Source organism: Passer domesticus, chromosome 5 (genome assembly GCF_036417665.1).
Source record: "Passer domesticus isolate bPasDom1 chromosome 5, bPasDom1.hap1, whole genome shotgun sequence".
Lineage (NCBI taxonomy): Eukaryota > Metazoa > Chordata > Aves > Passeriformes > Passeridae > Passer > Passer domesticus.
The window spans coordinates 36,256,524-36,278,686 of NC_087478.1; the positions used below are offsets into that span (position 1 = coordinate 36,256,524).

A 22,163-nucleotide genomic window follows, 5' to 3' on the forward strand; every position below is an offset into this window, starting at 1 on the left:
CCTAAATTCTCATCGTATTTCTCATGCAATAAATGAATCTGGAAAGAATCTGGACACTAATGCTTCCTGCACACATGGATCTTCTCAGATGATCGCAGTCAGCACAGCTTGAATTTGCCTCAGTTGTGTGTAGCCCTTCTTTTCACTCCTTTACATTCCAAGCTATTAAATTCTAAATTTTTAAGCAGGCCATGGAGCCTTGCTCAGGAGCTCTGGGCTGGAAGGAGAAAGCATTGCCATGACCCAAGCACCTCTAAGACAACCCTCCTCGTTGACCAAGACAGCTGGTGAACACCTGCTTCCCTAGCCATGTTGGAAGCAGGCTTTCCTTCACTGCCTGTTGGAGGATTCCCTTTTGCTTGCCTCTGGCTGGGTTTGCTGGCAGTGCTCAACACCTTCCAGCACCAGGGGGTCTCTCCCAGCTGGCTCTGGGCTGCCCAGCCCAAGCTGGGAAGCAGTAGGACATTCATCCACAATGGTACTGCTGGTTAATTTTCCTTTTTCATAGCGAGAAATGAACAAGATGGAGTTTGGTGTACTCCCCTATTTTTTACTTCAAAAACAGGGAGTTCCAAGTGCACCAGTGAGGACAACTGTTGGAGGATACAGCCTTCCTCCTCCTCAAGGAAATGATGGCCATGGTCCCATCAATGCAGCTAGAGCAGGGTTGGGGCTTGTTAGTGATTCTCATAATGTATTTAATCTTATTAAACTTCTAATTGTTCTGTATCAATTGAAAGGGAAAGGTATTATTGTTGGAGAAGCAGGTCAGAAAAAGTCCAAAAACAACAGAGTGAACTGCTGAGTTTTCCTTTTAGAAATGATTTTTGAGCACCTCAACCCTTTGCAACTCACAGTCATTTTAAAGCTGTTGTTGGTAACATGGGGCATTAATTCCCACCTCTTTAATCCCGGGAAGGGTAAGGTGGCAACACTGGGCTTGCTGAAATCAATAGTGAACCTGCCGTTGATTTTAATGGAAATGAGCAAACTCAGTTTTGGTCGAGCTGTGTCTTACGTGTGTGGCTAGGGAGGGGCAGGAGAACGGGAAGAGGAAGCCACAGGTCTGCAGCTGTTGTCCACTTGCTCTCTCCAAGCAGCTGGTGGTTCTAAGGACGCAAAGCGAGCACCAGCTCCTCGGGTGTCAGGGGCCGCAGTCGGGCAGGCACTGCTGCCCTCCTGTGGAGAGCAGGACCGAGGGACGGCTGCAGGGACACGGGGGTGTCAGCAGCGTGCGGCTGGGCAGGCCCCTGGGCTGGGCTGGGCTGGCTCCCGTGGTGCCCAGCTGAGGATCACCTGGCACGGCTTTGGGCCAGGGTCACCCAGTCTTGCCCTGGCCTGCTCCAGGACCTTAGGAGCCAATTTACATTGCACTGGTCCTTGTGCCTGGGCTGTGCTTGTGCTGGGCGGGAATTGTGCCCATGCAATAGCTGGGTGATGGAGCCACTGGGGCGAGCTGTTATCCTCTCTGCTAGTCCTTCAGTGATCACATCCAACTAAGATTCCTCACCTGGACATGTAGTGCAGGAATACTTCTTTTAAGGGTGTCCTTGAAAGTCTTCCATACTGAAATGAGAGCCTCAGTTTTAAGTTCATTTTTTATTCTGTAGAAGTTTAATATTTTTGCTAACAGATAGTATAAAAAATAGTCAATCCAGCAGTGTGATTGGAGTAAAGCTATATGCTGACAGGTAAACAGATAGCTAGAGAGCAGGAAAAGCAGGACATCTAATCACCAAAGAACAGTTATAAACAGCAATAAAATTAATGTCTATATTAAACTAGCAGTGCAAAAAAAAAACAACCAAAAACAAACTGGAAGCAGCTTTACATTAAAAATACAGCTTTTTAAATACAGAAATAGCACCAATTTACAGAAAACAATCAGAAATGTAAACGTGGCAGATAGATTCAAGTATAAGTTATATGCTCAGCCTCCTCAACAACTGACTTGGGACAGAAAGGTTTCACAAACCCTGCAGAATTTCCTGGGTATGCACTTTGTCTCAGTGCAAATACAAATTCTGCTTTTCCAAAGCTACTTTACTGATGAATTGTTCATAGGTCATTTAAATTCTTAGCTTTCAGTGTAGGTAAAGATAGGAAAGGTAAACCCATTCCCCCTTGACAGCCAACTGCTCCCCCTCACCAGTCCAGTTCAGCAGCTCAGGTACAGAACATAGCTGCCCAACTGCTTCAGTGGTCTCACTCTATTTTAGTGAGAATTTTGCATTGACAAAATCAAGACAGCATATCAACATCCTTTTTCTCCTAGGTTCAAAACTTACTTTCCCAGCCATGAGTCACTGAGAAGAAGGAGTCAATCCTCATTTCCAGACCTGCTGTATTTACAGAAACTCAAAACTGTAAGAAGAAATTAGAAGTGGAAAATCCATTTTCACTCCCTGCATTTTCAAGTACAGTTAAGTTAGTTATGGCACAGTAACATCACTGACAAAGAAAGGCAGTTTTGGTGATGATGCTTCAACTGGAGAAAAGAGCCAATATTAGCTCTAATCCTCCTCCTGCTCCCAGCTGCCATTTCACTAAAAGGCTGCATCGTACTAGAGGGAGAGAGAACCCCAGCAGCCTGTTCCTGCCCCAGCAGCAACACATGCACACCAGCATGTGCTAGTTACACACTGCTTTTCAAAGCAAAATTAATCTAAGTGGGTGTATAAGAAGAAATAATTCAGAAGAAAAAAATGTAAACTTTCATAACTGTAGTGTCATTAAAATATAAAAAAAAAAAATAAAAAATTAGCAGTCTGAAGATGTCTCTTTACCACCCCTGAAATTTCCTATGATAATTCTGCTCCAGATTGTTTCAACCAGGGCTAACCAAGCCCTCTCAAAAATCCGATATTGGTCTATTCTAAGAGAAGGCCACATTACTCAAACTCTCAGGTTCACTAAAATTCTTTCTTAAATTTTATTTTCATTATAAAAATAAGATGCCCTCATCAAATCCCCAGCCTCAAAGTCCTAACTTCCTTTGACCAACAAAAAAGCACATCCAAGAGTGCATCTACCCTTGGAAAATCAATACCAGTACCAAAGAGAGAGCTGATCATGCTGGCCTTACATTTGCTAAAAGTCCAGGCTAACGTGATGTCTACAGCAACACTTTCTGTCTTTTGAACAGGAGACTGCACAAATTTAATTGCAGTTTGCTACATTAGTGAAAACATACCCAAACATAAGAGCATTAGCTCTTAAAATTATATCCTATATTGATAATAGCACCATCTATTATTTGAGAACTCTGAATGGGAGCTGTTAAGACTTTTCTTCCTCATTATCTTTTCCTAGGGTATACTGATAATTTTTTATTAATTTTTTATATTACTTTAAAACTCAAGGCTCCTGCTCTTTTCAACTTCTTTTTCTGTTTTAGATAGATAAGATCTCCCTTGTCTTTCCAACATGCTCAAAAGCACTATTAACTAGTCACAAAGTTCCTGCAAGTGAAGAGTTAGGCACTTAAGTACATACCCCTCAAGTACACTTAAGTAAACAGCTAAGTAGGCACTTAGTAGACTCAGGTTAGACTGAATCTAATCATGAGTGAGGTTAATGACTTATCAGTGTTCCTTAGTCATAAAGTCTAGACTAGATATTTAAACAGGAGATGAAATCTTAGCACAGTCCTCTCAGTGGTTTGTCTCTCTCAAATCACTTTGTCAAATCTGATAAAGGATTCAGATTTTGTTTTCTTTACATCTAACTTGCAAATTTTGTTCAAAGTAAAAGTACAAACAAAAACAAAACAACCAACCCAAGGACTAATACAGTTCATTAACACAACTATAAAAATGTTAACATTCACAGTTATTTTGGTCTTAATATTTTTCACATGTATACATTCAATCATATTGTGTTATTATTACGTTTTTCTAACCACAAGGGCTGGGCAAATTGTACCACAACCAACTGACATTCAAGTAATCCTACCCTGAGAAAATCTGTTATTCTGAAACGGCAAAAATCCTTTTTTGCACTAATCCCACTCCAATATACAAAATAAAAAGCAAGAGGCTGCACTGCAGAGGCAGGCTTTGATAGCTTGGAACCAAGGAAGCAGTTGCTGTCACAAGTGCAAGAGTTTATCATTTTCACCACAGATTTACTCAGGGTAAGTAGAATACATGCAAAAGAAATGCTTACCCCAGGTGAGTGCTAGACATCTCACTTAAAACCATGAATAAAGAACCCCTGGGGATTCCAAAATAATTTGTTTGTGTCTCCTCACAGAAATCAAGAGAGTTTTCCAAATTAAAATCACAATTACAATTTGATGTCCACAAGGCTGTGTGAAACACAAAATCTGGATTCAAATCTGTACTGAAGGAACAATTCAATAAAAGGATTTCTGTACCAAGGGTGATTTTGAAGAAGATGGCCAAGAGAACCAGTGGGTGAATGGATAGTGGGGAAGCATGCCAAAAGGGGTGACATTTTAACGTGCTCCTCTTGTCAGGTAAGAGCTTGTTCTCTTGTAATTGATACAGGGTCTGAGGACAATCTGCCCACCCCTTGCCGAGTGGAATTAGTCAGGGCTGGTACCAGAGATTTCCAGTCTCCTCTGCACAGAGCTGGCATTTCTGGTCTGGTTGCCTTCATTTTTCTTCCATGCCACAGGGTCTCCAAGACTTCCAGGAGTTTTGAAAAATGCCTCATTATGTGCAGGACGAATACTCTTGGGAGTGAGAGGAGCTGACGAAGGCTATTTGTGGAAAAAAAAAAACAAACCAAAAAAAACAAGACCCAAAGTGATTCAGCATAGTTCTCTCAAAGTCCAGACACAAGCAGGCAAACAGAGGACAGCTGGGAGGCATTAATCCCTGTACCCTTATCCATTACATAGTGAAGAGAGATCAGAACAGGGCTGAGGGAATAATTCAGGACACGACTACCTGAAAACTGTTGCAACCAGCTGATTCCAGAATTCTGACACAACCCTCCTATCCTCCTAATGTTTTTCTGTAGCCATTGCATAACACATAGTGACACTGTCAGATGGGGGAAAAAACTTTAGACTGCTGGGGGATTTTAGAATTTTTGTAAGTTATAAACCCACTTCACTGTTCAGTACTAATCATGCTATGCTGGGCTATGACTTCAGCAGTGTCCCACACCCTGTGCCTCCCCTGAGATGCACACGCACAAGCTCAGTGGAAGACACCAGCTGTCAGCGTGCCAACTCGGCACTGACACCAGCCTGCGGCACGTGCCGCCACCAGGCACCTGGCACAGCTCCTTCATCAGCACTCCTGCCCACCTTTCCCCCTTACCTGCTGCAGCTTCAGAAGGGTCAGAGGGTGTCCCACACACACAGGGGAGTCCAGCTTAACAGCACTGCCAGATCTTGTAAGCACAGGACTCTGGTGCAGAGCAGGGGGAGCCGGCTGCTGTGGATCCACCGAAGGGGCGGGTGAGACCTGGGGGGTGACAACGGCCGTGGTGCTTATGAACACAGGGGTGGTTGGTGCCAGGCTGGACATGCTGAAATTCGTGGAGGCAGCAGCTGAGAAGGAGCCATCAGGAACTGAGGAAAGAGGACTGGTGAACGAAGGAGAACAGACGAGAGGGAAGGAAGCCAAGGCTGCTGATGGCACCATGACACAGGGTACACTTAGAGAAGGCAGCTGGTTTGCAGCCAGGCTGATGGCACCGGGGGCTTGGTTTGCAGAGAACAGGAAATTAAAACTGCTTAATCCTAAACCAAAGAGAGAAAAAACAAAGCATTAATAATCTTGAAAAAGGGAATTAAATTACTGTAACTTCATCTACAATAGGAAAAGCGTGTGACAGTAGAGGAAAGTCTGCCTAGGAAGTAAACTATGACAAAACCAAGGAAAAATAAGGAAGAAAAGTGTCAAAATCTCCTAACTCTTCCATCCAGCTCCCTTTCCTTATTTGCCTCCATTTCCCCCCCTAATGGTCTATTCACTGTACCTGCATCCATTTACTTTGGTCATATGAAGCACCAACCACACCCCTTGCTGTTTCCTGCTTCTAACTCTGATTACAAGCAACATCCTGGCTAAACAAACTTTTTTTTCACTAACTGGAATCATCCTCTGCTATATGAAAACATAGACATTACTTTTAATGAGGAAGAAAAACTCAGACAAACCAAACCCAACAAATGGGAGACACCCACAAGGATATATCACAGAGGCATTAATTTTGCTGAGAACAGCTGAACTACTGTGTTGAAGCAGAAGCTGCTCTGGCTCCCATCTTGTCTGACCTTCCAAAACACCAGGTTCAGCATTTTTAAACTGAGCATCTTCAGCCTAAGTGAAATGCCATAGACCCCACTCCGTGTCACGAGTGAATCAAAGACTAAAGCAGTAGTCATGGAAATCTGCCACACATCCTGTTCCTACAAAGCAGTCATCCACTGCACACAAACACAGGCACTAAACACAGTGGACACGAAATCCCATTGCAGTATTTTCAGTGGCTTCCTCTAGATCCCCACAGTGTCATACAAGCAGGGCTGGCTGCATTCCCAGTGCCTTGGGTTTCAGGGGTTATACTGATAATGCATGTTACAAGACAGTACAAAGTCTGAAGGCGATGAAATTCATACACTCAGGGGATGCTGCTGTTCTATATTGGTCAGCTTTCTGCTAAATCTAGACTTCCAGCTTCTTTGAGTTTTGAATGCTGGATAACTGTCTTTTTTGTACATAATTCAGAATTCATAACTGTGTTTTGCACATAATTCAGGCATGCAAACCCCACACTGTTCAATGCTATTAATGTTTGGGTACTTCAGAAAAATGTCTTTTCAGAGGACAATAGTTCACATTGAGTCAAGAGATTTCAGAGTTACTAAAATACTACAGAGAACTGTTGTCAGGGTTTTTTATGCCAAATATTCACCTATTTGTAGGACTCAGTATTTACTGAGTGAACAGATACAGAGGTTTGGGTGCCTCTAGATCTCATGGCTGTCCTTACCAGTAGGAGGCTGAACATAAAAATACTGTGGTTGGAAAGGTTGATTGGCATTTTCTTCAGAGATGTGCTCATTTCTAGGAGGGGGTTGGAAAGGTTGATTGGCATTTTCTTCAGAGATGTGCTCATTTCCAGGAGGGGGTTCATCAGGGTCGTTGTTCTGAGATTGTTTTTCTTGCTCCTGACAATCTAAAGGCTTAGTGGACTCCTTGCTTGCCACCTCTGGAGCAGCAGGACTTGCAAGGTCAAGACGATTTGTTTCTAGATGTACAGCAGCTGAACAGCCACTTCCTGGGGAAGATTCTGCCTTGGGTGACTCAGAAGGCTTCTAAACAAAAAAAAAAAAGTGTAAATGAAGAGTCCAAACTGAAATAAAACAGTGCAATACCTCTCATGAACTTTCCCCATGCATCTGTGCAAAGGTGCAGCACAAACCTGATTAGAAAACCACCAAGTTTAAAGTTTTGTTTGGGGATTTGAAGAGTCATATTAGTGATGCCTAAACTCTGTACTGTTTGCTGCAGTTCACATTCAGTACTTGGATATACTACATAAGAAATACCTGACCTCTGGGATTACTTTTTTAATTGATAAGGAAAAACACTTGATTCAAGTGGTTTATATTCAATATTCAAATGGCTTATATGACATGGTGTTGAGCTTGACCCCTACTTTCAGTATTTAAGAGAATTCTGAGATAACTCCACATCACCTTCATCATCATTATCTTTCTCTCACCAGCCTGCTGTGGGCAACACTGGGCCTCAGAGTGGTACTCAGGCTGGAGAGCAGGGGGAAAGAACAAATCACATTTGCTATAGCTCAGTAGAGTAAGCAACGCTGCTGCTGTCTGGGAAAGCCCAAGCTAACAGGGGAAGATGAGAAGTAATAATTACATTGATTTCTTCCTCTCTGACCAATTTTTTTTTCCTGCAGAAAATGATCAGGATGCTATTTCCAAAGAACAGCTGAGCATCACATCACCATGCAAAGCAACCCAAGTCCATTTTCCCCTGGTGACGTGAAAACATCTCCCAGTTAATGCTCATACTTCCTGACACAGCCCACTTGCAAGTTTATTAACATGTGGGCGACAGCATTTTTATCTCTCAAGAGCAGTGTACTGAAATCTCCCTTCTGAAAACACTGAATTAGATAAAAACCTTTCCTTACTATGAGAAAGCCTAAGTGATAATGAAATTCGCTTTACCTTGGGTACTACAAGTGAGAGGGGCAGATCATTGTGCTCCAAGGTCTGCTTTTTGGCAGCTGGCTCTTCATCATCTACAGGTGCAGAGGGCGATGAGCACGTGTGGGAGCTGCGCTTTTGGCAGCCAGAGGGAGGTACAGCAGCCTGAGCTTCTGCACTCCTGTTTCCCAGGTCTCCTGCAGTGGGCAGGTGCTCCCTTAAGTTATTTTCCTGAAGACCACCACACAACATAAAAAGGGATGAAGATGGGAAACACAGGAAGGGTTGGTTGGGGAGCAGGGTAGCTTTTCCATTTTCTGTTTTGGAGGCTGCTGGAGTGGAAGGGTGTGAAGCCTGGCTGCTGATACCATTTGGTAGTGAGAAATTTGGCACATCTGCTTGAACTACAGGGAAAACTGCCTGAGGCAAAGGGTTGACACAAAAATCAGAGTCCCCAGGAACCGGAAGAAGGGAGAAAGGTAAGCTTATGTTGGAGTTCTTTGCTGAAGTTAGTATTGTTTCAGTGTCACAAGCTTTATTCCTGAAAAACAAAAAAACACAAATAGTAATGAAAATAGGAAAAACCTCTATTCCAAAATTAAACCCCTATTTTATCCTTAGAAGCAAAGAGATATATATTTGGACATAAATGTGGAAAAATTCAACCCTCAAACAACAATTTTTATACAGTTTACAAGAAGGGTTTTATCACTTCCGCTATCACAGAAGCAGAGTTCTCAGGTTTCTGATAGACCAATAATGCTTTTGGCTGCACTTGACTAGTCAATCATTCACAAATTAATTCAAATTGGAATAGGACAGATGACAGACAGAGATGCCCTTCCATGGAATCATAATTTACTCAACCTACCCAGACAATAAGTCAAAGGATGCAGGAATTACCTATATTAACACATACGACAGAAAGAACTACTGAAGCAAAACACCAATACTGGTACAAGAACAGATGGCTGTAAAATGACCACGGGGAAAAAAAGGCCGTGCTGACATCCAGCAATATTAAAATTGTAATAACGAGACTTTATGGCAACTCTTTTATCTCAGTCTCATCAATGGAATCTATCCTTAAACTAAACATGACAAGCAAAAAGCTGCAACTAGACAACAGCTAAGACCAACCCACCCAGTATCTTCTTCTTCTTCTATTTTCGGCCTGCAGATAGCTGCTAGATTTATCATTTCGGAACAATTTTCTTCTGAATTCACGATACAGGCTGAAAGAACAAAGAGGAATTCAATTAATCACAGACAGGTTTACCAAGCATATTTTGATACTGGCCATATAAAATAATTGCTATAATTTTTCAGTCCTGACACATTTTTATAACATCCACTAATCACCTAGAGCCAGAACCTGCAAGACACTCAGAACTCTCAGTCCCACTGGAGATGTCTCCATCATTCAACATCATCATTTCCTATAAGAGGGAACTGTGAAAAGCCCTGTAATTACTTTATCTTTTTTAACAACTGTCCATTACATTGTTACAGTAAATTTCACTATATTAGGAACCATAAAATAAAGCAAGCATTTTGTGGCTAAAGAATTTTTCTTAATCAAGTTCTCACAGAAGAAACTAGTATAGTTGCAGTTAGTACAGAACAGAAACATTTACCTGCAGAAAATAAACTGCAGATTCAATTGCAGTATGGCCCAAATTCACCTCATGTGACTTTAGGAATTTGACTGGAGATTCTACACCAGAAGTTTCATTATCATGTGCACAGTAGAAATATAGGTATCTCCCAAGAGTAGTTCACATATTTAATTATACTGATTCACCCAATCAAGTGCCTTAAATTGGTGCATGCCCTCATGTGGGCAGGTCCAGTGGGACAGAAAAGAACATGCTTCATTAGTAGTTACCTTGCCTCTCTTGACGTGGGCTGTTAGGCTCAGAACTAACCTCCCTTCTGGCTGCCTCACAAGGCTGTGCACTGTTAAATGAAGCGTGACGTGTAAACCTTTGCTTTCCAGTAGCACTGGTCTGGTACTGGGCACAGGCTCCTGTCTGTGTCTCTGGCAGAGGATCTGATGTTGGGCTATGACTTCTCAGCTCATCTGTAGGGACACAATATTGTACAACAGTCCTTCAGGCAACACAGCTCATTGTTTAGGCTCCTGCCATATTACCAAACTTGGCATTAAGGGAAGAGGCAACCTCTATATTATCTCAAACCTCACAAACTGAAACAAACCTAGAATTCAGTAAGCACCAGTAGACAAGGTAAGGGCTTCCTTCCTATCCATTCCATAGCAGCTACAGCAGCAGCTACATACCAGTGTGCTAGCCAGGAGAAGAAAGTGTACTAAGATAGTATTTATATTATCCTTCATTTCACTTGTTCCTGGCACTGTCCTGATGCAAATATCAAAGCCAAAGGTTTCTCTTTGCTCTGGCTTCTAGCCAAGGAACATAATCTTACTGAGATGGGCTATCCCACCACCTTGTTCTTAGCAGACAAAGCTTTTGTAGAAGGGGCCATATGCAAGAAACAGCCCTGCTCTACCTTGTTACAGGCCCTTACAAAGAAAATTATTCACTGTATAATTATGAAGGAATTACCAAAATTTTGCAACCCAGAACAGCTGTGGACCCAGACTTGAAGATGTCAGTGCTATCTGCTATTGCTCTACAATTCACACAGTTATGCATACAGTTATCTCAGTCAGCGTTTAAATACCTACAAGACACAGTGTCCTTCAACACCCCTCCACAGACCCAGATCTTGGGTGCAAAGTCTAACAAGGGCAAATGTTGAGCTGGCAGCAATTAATAATCACAGGGTATGCATTGTATGCTGACCATCCTTTACACACAGAAAGCAACCTTTTACCGCTTGGGAAGGGACTGCCAAAGCAAAAAGAAAATAAATGCAAGTTACCAGTTTTTTCAGGGAATTCCACAGGCCCAATCCACTTGAAAGCTGGTTTGCGTCCTCGCTCCTCTGTGACGTGGACTTTCTTGATCAAGCCGAGGCTGGTGAGAACGTTGGCAATATCATACAGTCTTCGTACCTTTGCTAACCAGAAAGGGCAGGAGTAGATAACAGTCAGGTTTACAAAGCATATAGAACATATCCACGTGCCTATTTCCTTCCAAACTATCACCACAGCTTTCATAGACGAGGTGGGCAAAATCAAATTGGGATGGACTTAGGCCACCTCCCATGAAGTCTGCCAGCTCCCACCTGATTGTCACTGCTACTTCATAGCTTAGCTGCTGAGGTTTAAACTCGTCTACCTCATTTTGATGGATATAGGTTAGGGAGTGATTATAGCAACTTGCCCAGAAAAGGCAGCTACCTCCATGTGGGTAAAGAGAAGCTGGCGAAAAGCGGCACAAGAGTGCACAGCTGATCACAAGAAGACACCTACTTATAATTTCTAAAAATGTGACACACTCAGAAAAATCTCTGTGATTGTAGTAAATAACATCTTGGAACTGACTATGATACCCACATATTTTCCAGCTAAACTCCTCACATTCTTCTTATACTTGGTGTAGAATTTCAAGACTGAAGTGCAAGCACTTTATTTTAAAAGTACTTTAAAGACTTAAAAGTCTTTATCTCAGAAGATTTATTTACTAATGCTAAGCTCTCCCATGTTATCTAAGGGATTGAAGTACTAATCCTCACTAACGGAAAGCAAACCTGCCATCCAGCTGTAAAAGGTTTCTGGGGTAAAAAGGAGAAGGAACATATTTCTCCAGAGAGAAAATTAATTCCATTAAATTAAACAACATGCTTCAGTTCTGAAACATCATTCAGAGCAGTACAGGAAACAGGGTTTAAGTATAAAAAAAAATCAACAACGCATTTTCTTCTTTATGCTGAAGCTGAACTTGGGAGACAATTGTCAAATTGACTCTTCCCCACACCAAGCTCTGTTTTCACAAATATGCATGTGCAATATAAAAACCCCAGAACAATATTCCAGGAAAAGATGCACGAATTGCTTTTGCTGTTACATACTGGTGTCTGTTTGCTGTCAGTCCAAACATGCCCCTTTTTCTTTACTCACTGACTGATTTGCCTCTCATTAGCCATCTTACTTTTAAATTTGCTGTGGTCCACTGTATCCTGGGTTTCTTCTATCAGTATCTTTGCTGCGATGTCCAGAGTGACTATCTTGGTCTTGGAGACAAGGAACAGCATGACAAACTTTTGGCTCATAATCCGCAATGACTTGTCCTTTCTGCTGTTTGCAGATGCTGTGTTACAAATAATACCCAAGCCTTTTAGCATATGTCATCCATGACAGCCAGAAAGCTAGTAAGAAGGTTTCTCACACACAAAATAAGTAAAGTATTTCCTTGCCAGAGAGCAGAAATTAATTGAAAGGCAGCAAATAACTGATTAATGCAGACAGGAGTCTCTCTTCAAAGGGCAATAAAAATTCAAACTTCCAGAAATAGCTTTTAGAAAGTGAAATTCCAAAGCTGATTCTATGTTATGCTACACAGTTTTGTGCCACTGTAATTTTGTGACTCTAATGGACTTTGTAACTTAAAACCATATGTGTTATATGCAAAACGAAGATGGTTCTTTCTCACAGGATAAAGCATTTACTCTCAGATACAGGTGGAGAAAGAACTGGATTATTCAGCAGAACTTCCTGCCAGTCTGTAAGACAGAGAGAAAAATCTGTCTTGAGACCTATGTTAGTGACAGAACAGAAGGAAGAATTCTGTACCTTCCATGGTGAATTCAGCACCTTTTTGCAAAGGATAACTTTTTATTATTTAATTTTGAGTCAAAGAAAGGGAAAAAGTGACATAGTAAACTGGAGAAAGAGACTTTGTGTCTGTTTATTATCACACTTTTAGTAATTATCCTACCAGAGGTGCAATCCGCTTCTGAAAAGTCCAGTAATGGTCTGTCTTGAGAATCTGGAATAGTTTCCTTTTTCACTTCTCCAAGTTTGTATTCCAAGTCCTGTTCCTTGTGCTGGGAGGTCATTAACTCTCCATACTGCAGCTCTCCTGCCTCCTGAAGCATTTTCAGAGTTTGGCTGAGGTTGTGCCGGCCATGCCAGCAGTATTGGTTCTTGGCCACACGACTGACCAACTGCAACGACTCCAGGACGTTCACAATATCGTAAATTCGTCTCCGCTCAACTCCTGTTTGGGAAGTGGGGGGGAGCAGATAAAAAAGACATAGATGCTCATCTTAGTTCAGCAGAAGCAAACAGAGAACAGGTTGTTCTCTAACAGACATTTTCACTGTTCACGTGGACACATTCTATTAGATACATCTATATTTGCCCACTGAAAATCTGCCTTATGTGTGGCCAGCTTCACAGTAGGTTGCTCCTTGTCCACTTTCTTAACTTCCAGCCCAGCCATGGCTGCAGCTCAAAGCACCTACACTGTGTTTAGAACTGGCTGCAGTCTGCCAGCCCCATTCACTCAGACCTACCCCAACTGTCCCAGAGTCTTCAGAGCACTTTGGCTCTTCCTTAGAGAGCTTCAGCACTCAGACACATAGCTGTACATGAGCCTGTGTGTAACAGGGCAGAAAAGGGTTTGTCACAGCACAGAGACAAAAGCCCCTCATATAGGGGGGAGTGCAGTTTTTTACCAAGTAAAGGGGCATCAACAGTTTCACAAGGTGCAGAGGGGCATAGAATGAGACCTACTGTTCTCAAACACAACAGAAATTATCCATGCTGGCTGGGCCTAGTCCTGTAGGAAATTTATAAAATATGTCCAACTTGAGTTCAGCCTGACTGATGTGAGCAAGGTTGAGGACTGAATATGAACAGGTTGGTGGCAATGCTGTCCTAAGTGCTTGTGTCCAGCGCTGTTTGAAGCATGGCTGTTATATGTAACACAATGTACTATAAGCTGTTGGCAGCATCTGCACCAAAAATCTTCTAACTGTTAACATCAGCTGAGCAGAACAAGTGCTAGTTAGGGTGAAAGGTTTTGAAAACCTCCCTGTGGGAGGCAAGGCCATAATGTACCTGGTTACCCATTTGAGAATAGGCATAATACTTGCCAGCCTCAAACATATATTGGGTGAAACAATTCATGAGTATTTCCAAGTGTGGGAAGAATTTGGAGCGAAACATAATTCAGAAAAACAAGAGTGTTACAGTGACAGTGCTGTCAGACACCAGCAGCACAGCCCCCTTTGTGGCCTTCCACATGTCTTCCCTGAACAAAGCAATATACATTTGTAGCAAAAGCTGTATCACAGACATCATTTGTTACATCGAGAGCAGCAACATCAGCAGGGGGTAGTTTTGTGGTCACTGAAGCAAATGGACACAAGCAAAGAAGGGAAAACCAAAGGGAGAAGGACAACCAAAACCTTCCCTTTTCTGGGAGGTAAAATTTCCAACAGTAAGTTTTACAAGAAAGTTTCTGTTATTCAGGAAAGCAAGGCAATGCCACTCCCAACACAGAACAGAGCACTATTCGTGTTCAGCTGTACAAGGTTGAAGTATGAGCATCTCATGCAAACACATAAAGGAGTAACTGCAGAATCTAAAGAACCATTAATTTAAAAATAATTTATCTATTTACCTAATCTGTATTCTATCCTATTTCCAATTCACTCTACCAAGGGAAATAAATGGGTATTTTGTGGCCTTTCTTAACAGTCACAGAAGACATCATTCTTCTGTTCCTTTTCTTCCCAAACCAGAAAAATTTGCCACATCTTTTCTGTTAACACCTGAGTTTTAAATGTAGATACAAGATTTATTTAGTTTAAGTCCAATTTTGTAAAGCCTCTCCTAGCTAAGAAACAACCTCTCCCAAGGACTCAGATATTTTTGTTATTAATGTGTCCTGTGTGAGTCCTCTCTCCTAAGTTTTATTACTTCTTGCATATATTTCACTCATCTTTCAACTAAAACCAAACTTAACAGCAGAACCAGCAAATGTGCTACTCAAAACAAGACATTTTCTCATGGTGCTCTTGTAGTTCTCCCAGGGCCTTGCTGTCACAAGGTGATACTCAAAGCTAAGGTAACCTTGATGAACCATGTGATCTCAGAAGATATGATGTTCACAAGTCAGGGAGTAAACAACTGATCTCCTATGCATACCAGTTTCTTCATTTTGACAAAATTTGATGTCTGTATGTCCTATCTCCTTCATTGTTCAACAAATTGAATATTTAAGAAAGCAACAGAGATGGTAAACAGCTGGAAGCAAGATCTGTCTAGTAAAAAGTGCAGAAAGTCAGAGAGCAGATTTCAAAATGGTAGTGCTACCAAACAACAAAGACACTGAAGAATATTAGGCATTTCCAACTCTTGATTAGTATGATTAGAAGAGCATCCAGACCCTGGAAAAGGCAGATCTTGAATGCAGTCTGTTAGATTATGATCTTTGGAAGGCCCACCTGTTAGGTTACCCCAGGTGATCAGTTACCCCAGTTTCACAGGTGTACATACCAAGAATTGAAGCCACTTCATCCAAAGAAATGGTAGTTTTCTCTGTTGACAATGGATAATTTGGATAGCGAGCTAGAAACTTTTGGCACAAGAGTCCTAAGCTTTTCTCTTTTCTGCTGGGCCTCTGCTTTTCAAATTCATCAACCGTGCTGTCATCTACTATAGCATACTGTTAAAAAATAAATGTTAACCCTTTAGTGCAGAGCTTTTAAAAGCAAGACATAGTCAAGAGAGGCTTATTTCAGACGTTAGCAATATTTAAGATCAGATTTTCTAATTAAAAAATAAAAACATGGACTCCTTGAAAGTACAGAGCACTTGGATAACACAATTGCAAGCTCTTCTTATTTCATCACACAAGATAGCTACAGAAAAATTCTTATCTGTGCAATCACGAAATAGTGGTCATGCATAAGGAAAAAGCCAGTAAGATCAACATTCAAGACTACCAGATGGTAAGATTATACTTGGAAAGAGTATTTCCTTTGGAAACAAGGAAGAATATGCTCTCAAACACTTCTGGATCTAATAAAAGAGGAGATGCAGAAGCCATCAAGAAGTTCCTGCCATACCTCTGTTTGCTGACTTTTATAGTGACTCTATCACTTCAAGAAACTGGTGACTGGGGAAGGGGTGGGGGCACTTTAATCAGAGACTATAAAAGGTGCTAGTTCAGTCTTTCAACCTTAAACTTAGGCAAGATGTTAGCTTAAGTAATTCTGTAGGATGGTCTGAAAGTGGTCTTTCTGACCCTGCAGTGGGAAAAAAATAGAAACCAGCAAAACCATGGTGGCAAGAATTTAGGAAGGGGTATGTTTGTTTATCACAAAACAAGAATGATGGAGGATTATTTTGCACTGGGAACTCTGGGGTTATCTTCTGTTATAAAAAGGAAAAGAAGTCTTGCCCTCTAGCAAAGAAAAGCTAAAGGTGGTAGCAGCTGTTGAAAGCTGTGTTTCCTAGTTTATGGGATCTTAAACTGTCTTTAGCTAGTTGCAAGTAAGTTACCTTGTGGCAGGCTGGTGCTCTGATAGAACTGAGTTTTATGTGGGATGGAAATAGCAGTATTCTTACTCTAAAACTTTTCCTTCTTTTGCATGTTACCCTTCTAAGTGTAGAAGATTATTAAATGAAAGTTTTATTAACTAGAAAATAATTGAACTCTTTACAGTAGCCACCCCAAAAATGCTGTGTGATCTCAACACACTTGGAGTGGTAATGAACCAGCCTTAAACATCAACTATTTTTTACTTAATGGACACTATGTTAGGAATGATCTCTAGGGAACTGTTTGCTTTGTTATGACTATGAAAACTGCAGAATTTTTACACTACTGTTGCTACTGCAGTTGCTGTAATAACTACACTTCCACAGTGATCTGTACCTATGAAATGATACTTCTCAGTAGAAGGACCCAGAACTATTATCCTGTAGCTGAAATCAACAGGGAAGGATATCCTACAAGAAATAAACCAGGAGAGGAAAAGCGGTGGTTGGAAAAAAAAAAATAGCATGAAGGAAGAAAACTGCAATGATGCTTACTACAGTGTGATGTCATTCTCTCCAGGGACAGACTTGATGAAGTGAGGACAGGAATCAACCCCTGCATTGCCTAAGTCTTGTGAAGTAGAGATTTTAATGCTTGACCTTGCTTTCTGACCACTAGTTTGGGAGCTGGGGGTGAAAGGGGGAAAAAAAAGCTTTTGCAGGACAGTTGCAGATGAGGTCTAAGATTTGGAGAGTATGTTCTCTCACTGTCAAATTTATTTTTGAAAAGGATGCTTGTTTAAAACAGATCTGGCAATTTGCTTTCTAACGTGGTCCAAAAGTACTTCACTTGGGGAAATTAAACATTTAAGCTCTACTTCCTTCATTGTCCTTTTAAATAATATTCAGGCTCTTGAGGGGATCTCAGGTCAATTACTAGTAAGACAGTTACTTTTGAAGTCCTACTGCTCAGACACTGCTGTGTAGGCAGCTGTCCTTGGGAATGTCTTACAGGTCTGCACCATTCCATAGGAAGCAAAGAATCAGTTGGAAGAAATCTGAGGAGCAACTTAAGGAAGGTCTGAATCCTAACTGAATATAAGGTGATTGTGTTCTGAGTCTCACCTGTAATGAATCAGGTGTGTCACTCTGCTCACTGTTTTCTATGGGTCTGAAGAGCTCTTTCTTCTTTTCCCTGTCCCTCATGTCAGGACTAGCAGCACTAACAAGAATCTTCAGGTTAGCAGTAGGAGTCCAGGGATCAGGCTGAGGTCTGTCAATGATCTTAACAGGTGTAATTGGATTTCTTTCCGGTGTGCAGCCTTTTTGCTTCGATAAATCAATAGGTTCATTCTTAATGGGAGTCTTTGGGGCCATCCTGGATCGATCATATATGTTTTCCTATTAAAAACAAAGTTTTTTAGACACAAGAGGAAAAAACCATTCCATCAATCAATTTTGTGATTCTTACAAAGTTATTTTTACTGAGTTGTGCCTTGGCACTCAGCTATATTTAGCACAGTTCTTCTGCCTTTGTTTGGAATGTTAAAATATTCTACATGCTGCTATACTGGAAGAAGTGTATTTGAGATACTGCCTTGAAATGCAGACCCTGAGGTCAACCAGTCTAACCTGTGGCCTATTAGGCTTTTAAACTCTGACTGTTCTTACAAGAAAGCATTGCCCACAAACATAAATCACCAAATTGCAGGGGAACTGAAATCATGCACTGGCCACATTACACTTAGCAAGAAGGTAGAGTTCTGTTTGAAAGGTCCCAGGTTAAAAGCAATGCTGGGGGTGCAGCTCAAAGTCATAAAATATCAAACTAAAGGGAACATAACCTCATGTGCAAGCAAGGCAAGTTTTGCATCTGCACAGTCTGCTGCCCAAAGGAACCAAGAAAATCTTCATAACTGTTCCTTACTACAGCTAAGAGCTGGTAGGAGGAAAAGTCTGATGCATCAACTGATTTTTATAATTTCTTGAATGAAGCTCAATTCTTTCCAGTCCCTAGCTGCCATCAAACTTTTTTTGTATTTCAGCTATGGATCCCTTTCTCTTACTGCAAGAATGATCACTACAGATGAACTCCCTTCAAAGAGGAAGCACTGAAGGAACCATTATTGGTATCCTTAATATAATTTATTTTGTGCTGTAAGAAATCCAATTCAGAAATTAAATAAAAGCCTGAAACAAAATATTAATTTATACTGGATTACCATAAGAACTTTCTTAAGTTTTGCCTTTTACTTGGATTAATTTAACTATTCTGTAGCTGAAATATATTTAAATAGGTGATTCCAAAGGTCATCCTAGCAGGCACAGTCTAGCTGGAAAGTAGAAAAAAGTTCTAGTAACAATTGAAACTGGCTTTTTCTAGGTGCAGTTTTGTAGCATTCAGACTAGAGACAAATTTGGCATGCCAAAAGCATTGTGCTCTGAGCACTGATGAACACTTCTGCATACATTCATCTATGAATTACCCAAAAGGATGTAATAAATACATCTCTTTTTTTACAACTAACAGTCAGCCAGTTGTAACTTATTACACTGTGATAAATAGGGGTCAATTTAGAGGCCTTGGAATAGATATTCATATAGTGTTGGCACTCAATATTTTCTTGCAATTTCACGTTTGGCAGTGAATCAACCCTTAAGTAATGCAGAAAGTCTATCTTCCCCTAAAGTTCCTGTTCATTATGGCTGGTGGCAGTGGAACTGCAGTGAGGGCAGCTGAAGCAATCTGCTGTTTCAATACCTCAGATCTTCATGTTTGTGCAAATACCACAACGAAAAGCACATGACTATGCCCTTTCAAATCATTGTTTCCTACTATCAGATCTTAATTTTTTACTATCATAATTACCTATTAAGGTAAGAAACACTTTTACCCTCTCTCCCCCTTTTTTTTTTTTCAGTAGCTGCAACACTCTATGAAGTCCTACCTGTATTGCACAAAATCTCAAGGGCAGTTAGTTGAAGTATGAGATAGAGGACAGGAAAGGCCAGCCTGATGAACTTAGTATGTGAGCAGGAATTGAAAAAAATCTCTGATATAAGAGAAGTGGAATCTGATAAGAACTGTGTGAATTTTGGAGGACTCAGACTAAGCCTGGACAACAGGTCATGAATTGCATCCAGTTCAAGAGACATTACTGATCAAGGTTATGCCCAAGGCTACATAGGTGTCTCCTGGCTGGTGAGGCAGTAGGGAAACAATGAACTGTGCCTTGCTGAGTGGCCCTACTTAGCCTCTTGACTGGAGAACTCCACTTTATGAATACAGGCCAGAAGGCAAGCAGAGTGGATGTAGCCATGAGTGTGCTCAAACTACTGTTAATTAACAGAACTGTACTATTCCTGTGCCAAGTTAAGAAGGTTCTTACCTTTAGAATCATGAGTCTCTACGAGAGCCTTCTCCACCTTACCACACGGTAACCATTGGGATACTTGAGATCACTGAGCGAGTTCTACTCAGGGAAAGCTGAATGGCGCTTCCCAGCTTAGTGCCAGAATGGAATCACTTCACTCACTGACACGGGGGGCACGACTCAGGCTTCTTACACTGGGTCACTTCTTTACCTTAAGGGTGGCGCTGGACACCCCAGTGCCCCAGGTGCTCACAGGGAAGATGCTGCCGCACAGTAACAGGGCAGAGCAGGTCCGATGGGCAGCACCTCGCAGGCTGCCCAGGGAGCCGCAGCAGCGCGATCCAGAGCCCGGCTCCCCGGCGGGCGCCCCGGGCGGCGGCCCTGCACCCGCGGCGCCGGGGCTCCGTGGCGCCCGGGCCGCCCCCTCCCTCCGCCTCGCCTCCCCGCACCGGCCCGCGGCTCCGGACAGCGCCTGCAGGGAACGCGCGGCGCCGAACCGGCCCGGGCCCCGCCGCGCTCCCGCTCACCTTCTGGGCCGCCTCGGCGCGGCCCCGCCGCCCCGGCCGGGCGCTCGCCAGGTCCCGCAGCGCCAGGACGCTCACCTCCATCTGCAAAGCGAGAAGGCGCTTTTAGCCCGGCTCTTAAGAGGAGCCGCTCCCGTCCCCGGAGGGAGGCGCGGGGAGCGCGGCTGCTCGGGGCTGCGTTCCCAGGAGGGAGGCAGGGAGGGAAGGAGGGAGGCAGGGAAGGAGGGCGGGAGGCTCGGCGGGCTCCGCGCCCTCACCTCGGCCGGGGCCGCGGCGCGCGGGGGGCGCGCGGCTCTGCCGCTCCCGCCAGGCGCCCTCAGACATCGCTTTACAATCCGGCCAATCAGGCGCGCCCGCCGGGGAGCCCCGGCCGCGCCGCCGGCCAATCAGCGCGCGGGCGGGCGGCGCGCGGGATCGGGCGCGCGGGACCAGGACTCCCGCCCGCGCGGAGCCGTTTCGCTCCTTTTCTTGGCGCCGCCGCCCTCCCCCCGCGCCCTTCCCGCCGCGCCGGGCGGGAAAGCCGGGCCTGCCTCCGCCCGGAGAGCGCCCCGCAACCCGCCAGCCGCGAGCGAGGGCTCAGCCGGCCAGAGCCCGGGGCCGCCTCCTAGGAAACGCCGGCCGGGGCGTGGGTCCAGCGGCACAGCAGCTCGGGCAGCGCTGTGGTGCTGCGCCGCAGCCCCTGAAGCGAGCCTGCTGCCGGGAAGGTAGAGCGAGCAGACGCCATGGGGAGCGGTGTGGAGCCTTCGCTTTTCCCCGGGAATGCTCCGTGCGTTTCCCTCCTTTGGTACCTCGTTACGCACCCAGATAAAGGGAGAACTAAAAGGCAGCCGTGTCCAAAGTTAACAAATCAAACAAATCCCGGCAGCCCGTGGAGCGGTGCCGTGATGAGATTATACTTGTACCTGTTGAGGCTAGGGAGACACAAAGTTGCCAAAAAAAAAAAAAAAAAAAAAAAGGAAAAATTATCAAAATCATTGCTTTCTGCAATGCAGAATACTTCAGTTATGAATGTAATTGCTCTTCGCTTGAGACCCTTGCTGGAGAAATTTGCTCTGTGCAGTGTAATTAAATTTGTCTTTTGAAGTGTATTTAAGATTTTTTTTAATGTAGGATTTTTTATTAAAGTTGGAACAGCAGGCATGCTTATGCATTGTTCCTGTCTTGTTTTGTTGTGGGAGGACTTCCCTCTGAAATAGTTCATGAGCTAGTAATGCGTTGTCACTGAAGAAAAAATCCAAGGCACAATTCTGATAATTTATAAAAATATTCACTTAGTAATTTTTGAGGAATAGAAAAATTTTCTTTTCAATATGAATGTAGAAAACAGCTAGATATTGTCTCTTGCATTAATTATAATTTTTTAATTTTTAAAATACTCTGATTATTTTATTTTCAGCAAGTTCCAGTACACCACAGTTTGCTGAAGAGAATTAAATACAAACTCTCAGACAACCTCCTTTTATTTAAAAAAAAATAAATCTTAAATGGCTCTGTACAAAACAGCTCTTCATGCTTTTAAAACCTTCCTATTTTTAAGAGGAACATGAATTCCATAACTGCAAAGTGTGTCTCTCAGTACATATTTACAGATATGTAGAAAGAAATCTTTCTAAGGAGTGAGCTATTGCTGCTGCTCTCACTCACAGGAACTCTGAAAACAAACTCATGAGAAGCATGAGAAC

The 22,163-nt window shown here is 42.8% G+C and overlaps 1 protein-coding gene and 1 long non-coding RNA gene across 3 annotated transcripts in view; one reads left to right on the top strand and one right to left on the bottom strand.

Moving 5' to 3' along the window:
* The window catches only part of LOC135301336 (uncharacterized), a 120,762-nt gene that overhangs the window by 48,634 nt on the left and 49,965 nt on the right, over positions 1-22,163 (top strand). The gene's annotated exons all lie outside the window — the stretch shown is intronic.
* Positions 1,583-20,773, bottom strand: E2F7 (E2F transcription factor 7). 2 transcript variants are annotated; one of them, XM_064419573.1, is made up of 13 exons: positions 20,739-20,773; positions 20,485-20,565; positions 17,709-17,984; positions 15,597-15,765; positions 13,027-13,308; positions 12,241-12,399; positions 11,069-11,206; positions 10,050-10,244; positions 9,306-9,396; positions 8,183-8,702; positions 6,976-7,300; positions 5,295-5,719; positions 1,583-4,726 (listed from the first exon to the last, which is right to left on the bottom strand). In XM_064419573.1, exons 2-13 carry the CDS (start codon positions 20,563-20,565, stop codon positions 4,550-4,552), a joined length of 2,838 nt encoding a protein of 945 aa, XP_064275643.1. In that variant the 5' UTR covers positions 20,739-20,773; the 3' UTR covers positions 1,583-4,549. The 2 variants fall into 2 exon arrangements, with proteins under 2 accessions (XP_064275643.1, XP_064275644.1); XM_064419574.1 differs by lacking the exons at positions 20,485-20,565; positions 20,739-20,773 and adding an exon at positions 19,973-20,148 and having other exon boundaries at positions 1,584-4,726.